Genomic DNA, 16057 nt, shown 5'->3' with positions numbered 1-16057 from the left:
CATGGTGGCTCACGCCTGTAATCCCAGAACTTTGGGAAACTGAGGCAAGCAAACTGCTTGAGCCCAGGAGTTCAAGACCGGCCTGGGCAACATGGTGAACCCTGTCTCTACAAGAAAGTCCAAAAAAGTTTAGCCAGGCATGGTGGCATCCACCTGTAGTCCCAGCTACTCAGGAGACTGAGGTGGGAGGATCCCTTTAAGCCTGGGAGGCGGAGGTTGCAGTGAGTCGTGAGCCAAGATCTCCCCACTGCACTCCAGTCTAGGGCACAGAGTGAGATCTTGTCTCAAAAAGAAAATAAAAGAAAAAAAAATCACAAATGCTAAGATAAAAAAACAAAACAAAATATGTTTCTATAGGCCAAACATATGCATTAAATCCCTCCAAACATTTACCAACTTTAATAATAAAACATATTCTTTAATTTTTTTGAGACAAAGTCTTGCTCTGTCACCCAGGCTGCAGTGCAGTGAGGCCATCACAGCTCACTGCACCCTCGACCTCCTGGGTTCAAGCAATCCTCCCACCCCAAGCTCCCAAGCAGCAGGGACTACATGCACCCCCCGACATGCCTGGCTAATTTTTGTATTTTTTGTAAAGGCGGGGTTTCGCCTTGTTGCCCAGGCTGGTCTCAAACTCATGAGCTCAAGTGATCTGCCAGCCTCAGCCTCCCAAAGTGTTGGAATTACAGGCGTGCACCACTATGCCGGGCCATGAAATGTATATTCTACAGAATACTTTATTACTGCAGGGAAGCTCAGGATCATGAGAAACCATTTTTACAATTTCTGTAATTATAATTCTATAATTCAGTCTGTAATTATTTCAAAATAAAATGTTAAAAAGAAATTCATTAAAACTAATGCTTAAACTGAACAGCAATATTTCTAAAAATAAAAATTTGCCATCTTTATTTATTTATTTTTGAGACAGGGTCTGGCTCTGTCACCCAGGCTAGAGTGGAGTGGTGCAATCTCCACCCAGGCTCAAGCCATCTTCCCACCTCAGCATCCCAAGTAGCTGGAACTACGGGTACACACCACCATGCCTGGCTAATTTTTCTATTTTTTCTAGAGATGGGGTTTCGCCATCTTGCCCAGGCTGGTCTCAAACTCCAGAGTTCAAGTGATCCACCCACCTCGGCCTCCCAAAGTGCTGGGATTACAGATATGAGCCACCATGCCCAGCCTAATTTGCCATCTTTTAATGTTAAATGTCTTCAAGCAGATAACGTTTTATATTTTTGCATACATGAAAACAATTCATTCCATAATTTTTTCAATTACGTTTTAAAAATTTAGTCTTACTTCTATTTCTACTATATTGGCAACTGTTAATAATGCTTTTTAAATGACCATTTTAAAACATTTCTTACTCCTAATTTTGGTGGATGTGATAATGGCATATAGATTTTTTTTTTTAAATAACAAAAACAAAAAGTCCTTATCAGAAAGGAGATCCATACTGAAGTACATACTGGTGAAGTGACATGACATTTAGAATTTACTCCAGCAAAAAACAAACCAACCCAAAAAAAGTGTATGGGAGAGAAGGGAAAATATGAGACAAAACAGCTGAATATTGATCATCATTGAGGCTGGATGATGATACATGCAACACACATACTATTCTACTTCTAAAAATGTCCGTAATAAAAAAATTTTTTTAAATATTATTTCGATATTCTTGAAGAGATTTTCCTTAAAGACTGGAAAATTTCATAAAACTCCTAACATGTTTTTTCTCTGACATCTTAAAAACTGGCTTTCTTGGCCAGGCATGGTGGCTCATGCCTGTAATCCTAGCACTTTGGGAGGACAAGGCAGGAGGGGCCAGGAGTTCAAGACCAACCTGGCCAACATAATGAGACCCTGTCTCTAAAGAAAAACTAAATAAAAATAAATAAATAAATAAATACTGGCTTTCTTAAGATGATAACTAGATTTGACTGCAGGTCAATATAGGTTAGGCCACTACACACAAAATTTACACTGTGGTAATACAAATAACACCATGCAATAATGGATGAAAAAAAGAAAAGAATAGCATCTTAATTATGGGAATATATTCCAAGTTATATTATTACTCTATTTCTCAAACACTTTAAACGAGCGTCAAGTTAGCTAAAAGGGATGAGGTTCTTCTAAACAGAACACTAGAGAAAGAAAAATTCAATGAATATATACTTACTTGGTATGGGAAGCACAACGGATGGTGGAGGCTGACCATGTCCTTGGGGAACAGGAAGTCTCATACTATGGCCAGGACCTGGACCTGGGCCTGGGCCTGGGCCTGGACCCGGGCCTGGGCCTGGGCCTGGACCTGGCATTGGAGGCATTAACATTCCAGGAGGTGGTGGAGGAGGAAGCCCAGGAGGAGGGGGTGGGAAAGGAATCATACTTGGCAGAGCAACTTCATCAACAACTAGGGGATCATTTCCATGATCAAACTGACAAAGGTCACCAAGTACACAAAATCCTCTTTCTGTGGAACAAAGAATAAAAAAAGAATCTTATTATCATCTACTTAGAGTTCAGAAAACAACAAAACATGTCCCTGAAAAACCCACAATCTCATTTACAATGTGGTTTTCTCCAAGGAATCCAAAGTCTCAGTGTTACTCTGTTAAGCATCACATATCCCCAAGGTAGAGGCAGATGTACTCTCTATTTTTTATACTATGATACTATGACTTGCTGAGACAGTGAATAAAAGTCAAGAACAGGTTACCAACTACCATTATACTAAACCATTTGCAATTAAGTTTTCATAATAAAAACTCAGATATTTTAAGCAAGTATCAATTTAGCAAAGGCGTGGGCTAGGGGAGAATAAGAGCATTGACCTAGATTATTTACTCTCAATCTATTCTCATTACATTATTCTAAAGCAACCATTATTGCTATATCTGGAAGTTGAAACTTTCAAATATTCAAGTGGACATTATGTACCAGGTTATTATTTGTAGCACTGTTCAAAGTAGAAAAATAATAAAAACATCCCAAACATACATCAATAAGGAATAAGTTAAACACATGTTTGTACATAAAGAATACTAAGAGCAGGGCCGGGCACAGTGGCTCATGCCTGTAATTTCAGCACTTTGGGAGGCCAAGGCAGGCAGATCACGAGGTCAAGAAACTGAGACCATCCTGACCAACGTGGTAAAACCCCGTCTCTACTAAAGATACAAAAATTAGCTGGGCGTGGTGGCACACGCTTGTAGTCCCAGCTACTCAGGAGGCTGAAGCAGGAGAATCACTTGAACCCAGGAGGCGGAGGTTGCAGTGAGCTGAGATCATGGCACTGCACTCCTGCCTGGTGACAGAGCAAGACTCCATCTCAAAAAAAAGAGAAAAAAAAGAATACTAAGAAGCCTAAAAAAATACTGAGGAAGCTCTCTATGTTTTAACATAGGATGAATGCCAGGAAATACTGCTAACTGAAAAAACATTATGCAGAAGTATGAGTAGCATACTAGTATTTATGTTAAAAATGTGGGGAAAATATGTGTATTTACTTATGTACATATGCACAGACTATGTTTGGAAAGATAAACAACAAACTGATAACATTACGTTGGCCTTGGGAAGGAGTATTCTATGGCTGAGAGATTAGGGCAAGAATGAGGTAATTCTTTAATTACAATTTGACTCTATTCCCTACTTTAAAATAAGTAAAATGTAAAAACATATGCATTCTATATTTATAGAAAAAAATTATGATGTCTGTGACTTGCTTGAAATAATACAGGCCACAGAAGTGAGTGGGAGCATACATTAAAACAACATTCCCCATGAGTTGGTGCCTATTTAAATGATGTAACGGATACAGTGAGGTTAAGCATATCATTTTGTCAGCTTTTATGAATATATAAATAGTTCCATAATAAAAATTTAAAAGAAATACACACATACTGATTCATTCATTCAAATGGAAAGTCAGCAAATCAAACTTGTAAGTAACTTCTACAAATTCCCAGCAGCAAACACTACTCAAGAAAAATGACCAATTCCTGGTTGGGCATGGTGGCTCACACCTGTAATCCCAGCACTTTGGGAGGCTGAGGCAGGTGGATCACCTGAGGTCAGGAGTTCCAGACAAGCCTGACCAACATGGTGAAACCCCACCCCTACTAATACAAAAATTAGCCGGGCATGGTGGCTCACGCCTGTAATCCCAGCTACCTGGGAGGCTGAGGCAGGAAAATTGCTTGAACTTGGGAGGCAGAGGCTGCAGTGAGCTGAGATTGTGCCATTGCACACTAGCCTGGTGGACAGAGCAAGTCCATCTCCAAAAATAAATAAATAAATAAATATTCTTTTAAAAAATTACAATTACTAGTGTCTACGAAATTTTACGGTATACTATGGCATACAGTGTTTGAAATAACAATGAGAACAAAAAAAAAATCTAAAAAAGGGTAAAATTTAAATATTCTCTTAATGAGAGCCAAACCATTAAATCAAACACTCCCCATTCATCCCTTTTAACAAAATTTGGGGCCGGGCGCGGTGGCTCACGCTTGTAATCCCAGCACTTTGGGAGGCCGAGGCGGGCGGATCACGAGGTCAGGAGATCGAGACCACGGTGAAACCCCGTCTCTACTAAAAGTACAAAAAAATTAGCCGGGTATGGTGGCGGGCGCCTGTAGTCCCAGCTACTCGGAGAGGCTGAGGCAGGAGAATGGTGTGAACCCAGAAGGGGGAGCTTGCAGCGAGCCGAGATCGCGCCACTGCACTCCAGCCTGGGTGAGAGAGCAAGACTCCGTCTCAAAAAAAAAAAAAAAAAAAAAAAATTTGGACTATAGGTATGGTGCGGTGGCTCACACCTATAATCCCAGCACATTGGGAGGCCGAGGCGGGCAGATCACCTAAGGTCAGGAGTTCGAGACCAGCCTGCCCAAAATGGTGAAACCCTGTCTCTACTAAAAACACAAAAGTCAGCCAGGCATGGTGGCGCACGCCTGTGTGTGACTTGCTTGAAATAATACAAGCCATAGAAGTGAGTGGGAGTATAGATTAAACAACATTCCCTATGAGTTGGTGCCTACTTGGAAGGCTACTTGGGAGGCTGAGGCAAGAGAATCGCTTGAACCCAGGAGATGGAGGTTGCAGTGAGCCAAGATTGAGCCACTGCACTCCATCCTGGGCGACAGAGCGAGACTCTGTCTCAAAATAAGTAAGATAAAATAAAATAAAATAAAATGAAATAAAATAAAATAAAATAAAATAAACTGGACTATAACTAAAAGATATGCAGTATATGCAACATTTGCTCTGCTAGTACTTTTGGGCACAATATGAGAAAAGGTGGTGATTTTTACCATCATAATCTCTGCATCGCCTCTTTGGTGGTAGGTTTCGACCAAAAGAATTGGAAGAGCTATGATTGTTATAGTAATTAGACCAACTCTCGGTTGTGTTTTCAGAGTGGTGAGCAGGTGCGATCACAGTAACAGTGCTGGGAATAGACTGTGCCCCAGAGGAATACTGCTCAGAAGAGTTTGGAGGTGGTGCAGACACAGGCACATACGAACTCTCCAGGTCATTCCTTTCGCTCTTAAACTTCGATCTTTCCCTGTGCTCTATTTGGAGACAAAATTAAAAACAGAAAACAAAGAGATCAGATATTTCATGTCTTAAACAATGTTTATTTTCTCACATAGAAGAGAAAACATGAGAATGTTGAATTAAACTTATCTAGCCATCCATATTTCATACTGCTCTCTTTATTAATATATCCTAAAAGCAGAGACATCAACATGTGACATATCTTGGGCAAGAACTTGTGCAAAATCATCTTTTATATTATCAACATCAGTTACACTTAACTGAAAAAGAGTCAGCTTCTCCACAGATATTTAATAAGAAGGTTATCTAAGAACTGACTTCCAAACTTGTATCTCAGAAAATGAGTGGTTGGGATCCCAATAATCCACTTATTTTATCCATTTAATTTTATAAACAGCAAGCACCTTTACAGCAAATCAATTACTTTTAGAAAACCAAACAAACAAAAAAGAAAAGCAGGCAACCCTCTTCCTCACGTGATAGTTTTATTGATTAAAGGATATTTGTATCCATTGTACAAAATGAGTTAAGTCTAGACATGTACAATGATACACTTGAATAGCTCCTTTTTAATCAAACTCCCTTGACTCCATCCCCAGAATAGAGCCCTGTTTTCTAACAAAATGAATATTGAGTTTCTTGAGATAATTCCAGTTTTTACACTGCTCAGACATATTAAAGGTACATCTTTCTTTGAGAGAATTTCTTGCACCCTTGTGATAGAGACAGATAAACAACTACAGAGTTTTTAGGGGGACACTCATCTACTCACCAACATTCCTATTTGGATCCCGGTCTTTGCTGCGCCCCCTACTTCGGCTTCTACTACGACTCAGGCCTCGGCTCTTACTCCGACTCTTACTCCTGCCTCTTCTCCAGTCATACTTCTCACGGTACAATTCATTCCGCTCATAGTACCGGTCATAGTCTCTCCATTTCCCGTCTTCTCTTTTTTTCTCACGTGTCCTATAATATACAGATATAAAAGCCATATGCAGACTATAGAAACCAAGTCTGCAAACAAATCTATAGTATAAATACTACTCTTGAGTCATCCAAATGCATATCTATGCTTTTTTAGAAAGTTGCAAAACTACCACATAATTCCTCTCATCAAATATATACAGAGAAAAAACATCCCTCCTGCAATTATACTGGGTGGGGAGAAATGAAAAAAAGAGGTGAATCCAAAGTATGGGGAGGGGTGGGCAGGGGAAAACAGAAAATTTGAAATAGAAAAGAAAAAAGGCTCAAAACAAAGTGTTCCTAAACAAAGACCAATTTTTGATGTTAGGTTGATGATTCAATATACAAGTTGTACTACTTGTCATAAAAAATGACTTGAATGATTTTAATACTGAGCACCCCTAACCAAATGGAACATTTCATTAATATTCTCTAAGGGGACTGCTCCCACCCCAGAGCTCTTGGGGAAAACACATAATAATGACTGTTTATAAAAGGAACAGAAAGTAAGACAAAGACCAAAAAAAAAGAATGAAAGGAAGAAAGGTAACATCTTTCTTTAATGAGTTTACAGAGAGAGGAGTTAGTATATATATTAAAAATCCCTTTAATGTCCTTGAAAGGCAACTAAAAAGTGAGTTATCAATGTCTTCCTAATTAAAGATAAACACGAACCTTCGTTCACTAGATTCTGAACGAGTCTTCTGGGGACTAGGATATTTCTTTTTTCTGCCATCTCGTTCTTCCTCTGCTGGCTCCTGAAATACCTATATGAAAATATTGATTAGAAGTAAGAGCAGGGCCAGGCACGGTGGCTCACACCTATAATCCCAACACTTTAGGAGGTCCAGGTGGGAAGACAGCTTGAGGCCAGGATATTGAGACCAGCCTGGGAAACACAGCGAGACTCCATTTCTACTAAAAATAATAAATAAAATAAGTTAGCGGGGCATGGTGGCATGCACCTGTATGTAGTCCCAGCTACTCAGGAGGCCGATATGGGAGGACTGCTTGAACCCAGAAGTTTGAAGCTGCATTAAGCCATCATCACACCACTGCACCACAGGCTGGGTGAGAGAGTGAGACCCTTCTCAAAAACAAACAAAAAAAGAAATAAGAATGGTCCCTCTTGGCCGGGCGCACTGATTCACACCTATAATCCCAGCACTTTGGGTGGCCGGGACGGGCAGATCACTTGAGGTCAGGAGTTCGAGACCAGCACGGCCAACATGGTGAAACCCTGTCTCTACTAAAAATACAAAAATAAGCCAGGCGTGGTGGCATGTGCCTGTAGTCCCAGGTACTCAGGAGGCTGAGGCAGGAGAATCGTTTGAACCCAGGAGGCAGAGGTTGCAGTGAGCTGAGATCACGCCACTGCACTCCAGCCTGGGTGACACGAGACTTTGTCTCAAAAAAAACAAAAGAATGGTCCCTCTATAAATTATGAAACATGTCCATCTACCTGGTAATATTTCTGGCGCAAGAGAGAGCACGAGTAAATACACTGAAAAAATAAAGTCAAATCATAGCCAAAAGAGTCAGGCAACAGCAGAAATAAAAAAGATGCTCAGATTACTTCAACAAGCAGTATATTAATTTTTTAATGTTAAAGTAGGGAACGGTAGTGTAGGAAAAGTATAAACAATTCATTCTTCAAATTAAAACAGCAAATCTCTTAAGTAGCATATAGTAAAACGGTTATGTTTTCCTCATTGTGAAATATATATACATATATAATTCATTTGAGTAGCTCTTCAGATTTATTCCATAGGAAACGTTTAAGGAATAAATGGTTGAATTAATGAATGCTACAAAACTAAGTAATTCATGTAAACTACGGAAAAATGGTATTGGAACTAATAGAAATGTTAAGGCTTTCTCTTAAAGCCTAACCATCAAAATTGACCAGAAATACAAAGAGAACAGTAATTTTTATTTTTTTATTTTATTCTTTTGTTTTTTTGAGACCGAGTCTCACTCTGTCACCCACGTTGGAGTGCAGTGGCGCTATCTCGGCTCACTGCAACCTCTGCCTCCTGGAGAACCAGTGATTTTTATTATTGTCTTTGAACAAGTTTATCTCAAACCGAATATATAGTCTTTACTAGAGAAAGGTGAAATAAAGTCATTTGCAAGAGTTAAACAAATACCTACCTAATGGAGAAGCTCACTGACAAATACACAAATCAGGAAGTGAGTGAATGGACTTAGGAGATAATAATTTAATAAAATTCAGGCAACATAAAATGGCAGCCACAATATGGCAACCAGATGGCAGCAAAATCACTACACAGTCACTAGACTACATTTAAAAATCATTCTCTATCCTAATTCACAGGAAATACAGAGGATGTATTATTCCACTGGGATGCAGACAGCAAAATCCAGACAGTAAAAAACTCTACAAGACAAATGATTGAATTTCTTCACAAAATAAAATTTAAGGAAAAAGATGAGGTAAAGAAAAGAGGAAATGAAGGCAGTGTGCTTCATAAATCATGGCACATGTCTACCAAGTTGTTTTTCCAGAAGCAGGATGAGTTGGTGCCAATGATCCAAATTCTCTTACCCTGGTGATCAATAGTCTAATTAGAAAACCACAAATGGAACCCAATGTAGCCGAAGACCAAGGAAGAAAGTTAAAATGGGTAATCCCTAGATTTGCTTCTCTATATCCTGTTCAGAGCAACTAAGCACAGAGCAGAAAAAGACAATTAGCCAAAGATGTGTGCCACCTCAAACTCCTTTCCTACTCTATTATCTAACAGAAATACTAAAAACAATTATGTTTATGCACTACTAAATGAACTATAATTTATTTCAGTAATTACGATTAAGTTATGTATAAAACTTAGAAAATGAGAAACGCCGGAAAGCTGTCAGTTGGGGTAGCTCTACACAGAAACTGGCATTATCCATTTCTCACGGTTCTCAAAATCGTATCTACAAAGATACAAAAAAGATAGTATAACAGTTTTGTTTTTTTTTTTAAACTGTTCTTTCAAAACCCAAGACAGGCTGGGTGCGGTGGCTCACACCTGTAATCCCAGCACTTTGGGAGGCTGAGGCAGGTGAATCACCTGAGGTCAGGTGTTCAAGACCAGCCTGGCCAACATGGTGAAACTCCATCTCTACTAAAAATACAAAAAAATTAGCCAGGAGTGGTGGTGGGCACCTGTAATCCCAGCTACTTGGGAGACTGAGGCAGGAGAATCGCTTGAATCCAGGAGGTAGAGGTGGCAGTGAGCCGAGACTACACCATTGCACTCCAGCCTGGGCAGTAAGAATGAAACTTCAGCTCAAAAAATTAAATAAATAAACTCAAGATAATGCAAATTTTCTCTTATATTCAAATCAGCTGCCTCTCATACAGATACATCTAAACCACTGAAATTCAATGACTGTAAAAAACATGTCACAAAAAATTTTAACTTATAAAAAACATAATCTATACCATAGACCAAAAATTATATACTATAAAGTACCAAAGAAAAATGTCTATGAAAGTACTCAAGAAAGGTTTCTTCCAGCCCTGGCACAGTGGCTCATGCCTATAATCCCAGCACTTTGGGAGGCCGAGGCAAGCAGGTCACTTGAGGTCAGGAGTTTAAGACCAGCCTGGTCAACTTGGTGAAACCATCTCTACTAAAAAAAAAAAAAAAAAAAAAAAAAATTAGGCAAGCGTGGTGGCAGGGCCTATAATCCCAGCTACCCAGGAGGCTGAAGCAGAATAATCGCCTGAACCTGAAAGGTAGAGGTTGCAATGGGCCGAGATCGCGCCCCCGCACTCCTCCCTGAGTGACAGAATGAGACTCTGTCTAAAAAAAACCAGAAAGGTGGCCAGGCACGGTGGCTCACCCTTGTAATCCCAGCACTTTAGGAGACCGAGGTGGGTGGATCGCGAGGTCAGGAGTTCAAGACCAGCCTGGCCAATATGGTGAAACCCCGTCTCTACTAAAAATACAAAAATTAGCCAGGCATGGTGGCACATGCCTGTAATTCCAGCTACTTGGGAGGCTGAGGCAGGAGAATCGCTTGAACCCAGGAGGTGGAAGTTGCAGTGAGCTGAGATGGCACCACTGCACTCCAACCTGGGCGATGCAGCAGACTCCATCTCAAAAAAAAACAAACCAGAAAGGTAAAAAACAGAAAGGTTTCTTCCTATTTCCAGTACTTGAAGACACATCCAACAAGCCTCTCCAATTTTGAGAGAACCCGATGAGATAATTACAGGGCATGATATAAAAAGAAAAAACAGACAGCAGTCTCAGTTGATCTTCATAAATATAGCCACATTTTTTCTTTTAATGTTGGATCAGGTCAATCAGCCTAGCATTTAAAAATGAATCGGAAATGATAACTAAATGATATCTAATCCTTAGAATCAATCCTGAAAATGGAGAGGAAAAGAACATGCTATAAAAAAGAAACACCTGGGATTGGGTGCAGTGGCTCATGCCTGTACTCCCAGCACTTCGGGAGGCCAAGTCAGGAGGATCACTTAAGCTCAGGAGTTCAAGACCAGCCTGGGCAACATAGTGAAACCCTGTCTCTTAAACAACAACAAAAAACTTTTTTAAAAGGAAATAAAAAAGGACATTGCTTGATCAATTGATAAAACTGAATACAGATAATACATTAAAGTACTATATGGATGTTAAATTTACTAAACTTGATCACAGTATCATAGTTACCTAAGAGAATATTCCTTACTCGTAGGAAATACACACTGAAGTACTTTACTTAGGGGCAAAAAGACATGAAGTATGTGACTCACTACTCAAATGACTGAGAAAAAAATCATATGGATATTCAAAGAGAGCAGATGGGGCAAATTTTCAGTAAGTATATCTAGAACACCTATAACCCCAGAGCTTTGGGAGGCAGATGTGGGAGTTCGAGACCAACCTGGGCAACATAAGGAGACTCCATCTCTACCGAAAAAAAAGTTTATCTAGATAGATGTCATATGGGTGTTTTGGGTATTATTCTTGTAATTTTTTTTTTCTTGTGAGGCAAAGTTTTGCTCTTGTTGCCCAGGCTGGAGTGCAACAGTACGATCTCGGCTCACTGCAACCTCCGCCGCCCGGGTTCAAGCAATTCTCCTGCCTCAGCCTCCCAAGTAACTGGGATTACAGACGCCTGCCACTACGCCCAACTAATATTTTGTATTTTTAGTAGAGGCAGGGTTACCCATGTTGGCCAGGCTGATTTCAAACTTCTGACCTCAGGTGATCCGCCCACCTAGGCCTCCCAAAGTACTGGGATTACAGGCATGAACCACCATGCCCGGCCTCTTGTAATTTTTATTTAAGTTTAAAATTATTTCTAAATTAAAAATTCATTTTACCTTCAGAATAAATGTAATAGGCCGGGCACGGTGGCTCACGCTTGTAATCCCAGCACTTTGGGAGGCCGAGGCGGGTGGATCACGAGGTCAGGAGATCGAGACCACGATGAAACCCCGTCTCTACTAAAAATACAAAAAAATTAGCCGGGCGTGGTGGCGGGCGCCTGTAGTCCCAGCTACTTGGAGAGGCTGAGGCAGGAGAATGGCGTGAACCCGGGAGGCGGAGCTTGCAGTGAGCCGAGATGCGCCACTGCACTCCAGCCTGGGCGACAGAGCGACACTCCGTCTCAAAAAAAAAAAAAAAAAAAAGAATAAATGTAATAAAGATAAATACTGGGAAATATTTCTGCATGATAACCAACATTTATGTGCCAGGCACTGGACTAGAAACTATACACACACACACACACACACATATATATATACACACATACATATATACATACATACATTATCTCACTTAATCCTCAATGAGTACTACTCTGATCCTCATTTTACTGATATCAAAGTGAGACAGAGAAGTTAACTTGTAGAGCTGTTATTCTAACTCATGCAACCTGATTACAGAATCCACATTCTTCTATACTATATTGTCTGTACATAAAAGGAAGTACAAAGAACTCTGTAAAATTTCCTTCTTGGCTCAAACAATTAGGTTACCATCTATAACCATGTTTTCATACTTCAATATTATAAAAACATTTTTAAAATCCTCTTTCTAATGTTGACAGTGATGTTCACAATTACATTAACTATTTTTTAAAACTCTATATAATCAAAAAGTGCAACTGGTTTCTCCATATACATGAAAATGTGATACCTAATGATTTCTCTTGAGGATCTGTTAACAGTTCACTTTCAGTCAATCTCTCTACATTTAACCAAGTTTTCTTTTTCTAAAAGTCACTAGATAAGATTTCTCTGACTTCCTCAATATTGCTAAAATATTTCTTGGATCTCTAAACAAGCTATCTGAAACTTTTCAACTCTTCAGTCCAAGCCACTATGAAATCCTGATGAAGAATCTGTACCATGCCTAAAATCCAGAAACTTGAATCAATACACAATTACTTTTAAAAGGCTCAACTTCCGACTAAGGATACTGGTGACAGGATCTAAGAGGCCCCCAAAAGCAGGAGAAAAAATGTGCATTACCTCTTCTTTAATTTCTTCTTTTTCTTGGACTAGTGGTTTTGGCTCAGGTTTAACTGGTTCCAAAGGTGGAAGGTAGTTCTTAGTATAGAGACTTTCGAATAGTTTGTCCACAAAACCTGAAGTTTCTAAGGAGAAGAAATAACATTTACATATTGCGCAAACAAAAAACAAAAATTTGACAACACATTGTCAGCAAAGCTCAGGAAAACAGGACATCTTGTACACTGCTAGTAGAACTAAAAATGAGTCCTACTTTATGGAAGAGAATCCCACTTCCAGGTTTTTAAATCCTTCTGACCTACTTGGAAAATGATATATATGTAACATTATTTGTTGCAGTATGTAATAGCAAAAGATCTGAAACAACTCAAATTTCCATGAATAAGAGACTAAATAAACTATGGGACATCTATACAACAGAGTACACAGTGGCTATATAAAGAAAGAATACTGATAATACCTGATCTCAAAGATATAACAGTATATATTTATATGTGTTTCTATCTGCATAAAGAAACTGAAATAAAATAAAAACTGACAAAATTGTGTACTGTAGGTGGGAACGCAGTGGATGTAAAACAGGTAAGAGACTTTCATGGTATACCTTTATATTGTTGGATTAAAGGCACTGCCAACTCAAAAAACTTTACTGAAATTTTTTTTTAATCAGTTAAATATTTATTGATATGAAAATGATACGAAACTAACTTTTTGTGTTTTACTTAAAGGGTGCTCTGTTTGAAACTTCCTCAGACAACTGAATGGGAGAACCAGGTGAATTTACTAAAAGTATTAATGTCAAATATTTATACTGCTTTTTTTTGTTTGTTTTTGAGACAGAGTCTTGCTCTGTTGCCCAGGCTGGAGTGCAGTGGTGCGATCTCAGCTCACAGCAACCTCCGCCTCCTGGGTTCAAGTGATTCTCCTGCCTCAGCCTCCTGAGTAGGTGGGATTACAGGCATGTGCCACCACGCCTGGCTAATTTTTGTATTTTTAGTAGAGACGGGGTTTCACCATGTTGGCCAAGCTGGTCTTGAACACCTGACCTCAGGTGATCTGCCTGCCTCGGCCTCCCAAAGTGCTGGGATTACAGGCATGAGCAACCACATCCAGCCTATGTCTTATTAAAACCAAATCTAAGTAACTTTGATTGGTCCTACCCTAAGGAACAGCTAAAGAGCATATTAAAAGCACAACACAAATTCTGCTTACATTGCAATTATTACATCTTTTACACAAAAGCTATTTCTAAAATGTTATCTTTTCTACAGAAAAGCATCTTCTTATAAATTTCTTTACACTACTAATTTGTGTAGTAAGCATTTTTCCATGATTATAAAACTGTTAGCTCTCATTAACTATTACACATAAACTTAAGACAATAATCAGACCCTTCAAAAGCCTCTATAATCAGAATACTTTCACTTATAATTATTATTTAAAACAATTTATAACATGTTATTATCTTTTGTAATCTGAAAGATACATAGCTCAATTTTTAAAAGGCAAAGATAAACATCTACTATTAAACAATATTCTCTGGGAAACCAGAGAGTTTGGGAAAAATTAAAAATAAATAAAAATAAAAACAATATTCAAGGTACACTATTAAATTTTAAAAATATTACATATTATTATAAAACAGTATGTTCACTTAATACTATTTTAAGATGCAATATAAACACAGACATAAGTCTACAGTTGCGCTGTCCAATACAGTAGCCACTAGCCACATGTAGCTCTTTAAATTTGAGTTAAAATTAATTAAAATTAAATTTAAAAATCAATTTCTGGCCAGGCGCAGTGGCTCACGCCTGTAATCCCAGCACTTTGGGAGGCCGAGGCGGGTGGATCACTTGAGGCCAGGAGTTTGAGACCAGCCTGGCCAACATGGTGAAACCCTGTCTACTAAAAATACAAAAATTAGCCAGGTATGGTGGTGCATGCCTATAATTCCAGCTACTCGAGAGGCTGAGGTAGGAGAATTGCTTGAGCCCAGGAGGTAGAGGTTGTAGTGAGCTGAGATTGCACCATTGCACTCCAGCCTGGGCAACAAGAGTGAAACTCTGTCTCAAAAAAAAAAAAAAAAAAAATCAATTTCTCTGGCCTATTAACCAGATATCAAGTGCTCAAAAGCCACATGTGGCTAATGGCTACTGAAATGGAAAGTAGATATAGACCATATGCACAAAGTTCTATTGGACAGTGCTAGTCTAGAAAGACACACACAAGCTGATAACAGTGATTTTATCTCTGGTGGCAAATTTATGGTTACTTACTTTCTTATTCTTTTAAAAATGTAGTGTATAGTTCCTTCTCATATATATTACCTATGTAATTTTTTTTTAGTTACTAAAATCCTTTCTAACTTTTTTTGTTTTTTGAGATGGAGTCTTGCTCTGTCGCCCAGGCCTCCTGAGTAGCTGGGACTACAGGCGCCCACCACCATGCCCAGCTAATTTTTTTGTATTTTTTTTAGTAAAGACGGGGTTTTCACCCTGTTAGCCAGGATGGTCTCGATCTCCTGACCTCGTGATCCACCTGCCTCGGCCCCCCAAAGTGCTGGGATTACAGGCGTGAGCCACCGCGCCCGGCCAATCCTTTCTAACTTTTTATAACAAAGAATTCTTAGACGTCTAAACATTCATTTGGCCTTTTACACCAAATATGTTTTGCTTTCTCTTTTTTCATGGCTCTACATTTCACAAGACTCATCTTTAATGTAAATCAAGTAATGTGAATGAACACATTTAGAAAAGAAAACATCTGTACTGGGGAGGAATTCTTTAAGTAGTTGTTGTACTGGGAAAAAATTCTGTCAGTATTGCTTTGTTTCTACAAAAAGAGCTGTAAAATGCAAGAAAAAATATGTAATCCTATGTTTTAGATTGAGAAGCCATACTTACTTTTCTCTTTCTCAGTAAATACTTATTTTAAATGATATCTTCTTATCACCAATAGCTAAATCAACTGATAATGTGTATTATTCACATTCCTATCCATCCATTCAACTAT

The 16057-nt window shown here is 38.9% G+C and overlaps 1 protein-coding gene across 2 annotated transcripts in view; it reads right to left on the bottom strand.

Moving 5' to 3' along the window:
• Window positions 1–16057, bottom strand: part of RBM27 (RNA binding motif protein 27) — an 88873-nt gene that overhangs the window by 55645 nt on the left and 17171 nt on the right. For both annotated transcript variants that reach the window (XM_032158245.2, XM_032158246.2), the window contains exons 3-7: window positions 13043–13167; window positions 7213–7304; window positions 6344–6537; window positions 5325–5585; window positions 2189–2482 (exon numbers count right to left, since the gene is read on the bottom strand). In XM_032158245.2, coding sequence (XP_032014136.1) covers window positions 2189–2482; window positions 5325–5585; window positions 6344–6537; window positions 7213–7304; window positions 13043–13167 — 966 coding nt within the window. The remainder of the gene's footprint in view (window positions 1–2188; window positions 2483–5324; window positions 5586–6343; window positions 6538–7212; window positions 7305–13042; window positions 13168–16057) is intronic.

The sequence above is a fragment of the Hylobates moloch genome, unplaced genomic scaffold (genome assembly GCF_009828535.3).
Source record: "Hylobates moloch isolate HMO894 unplaced genomic scaffold, HMol_V3 SCAFFOLD_6, whole genome shotgun sequence".
Lineage (NCBI taxonomy): Eukaryota > Metazoa > Chordata > Mammalia > Primates > Hylobatidae > Hylobates > Hylobates moloch.
This window is presented reverse-complemented; position numbering and strand designations above follow the sequence as displayed.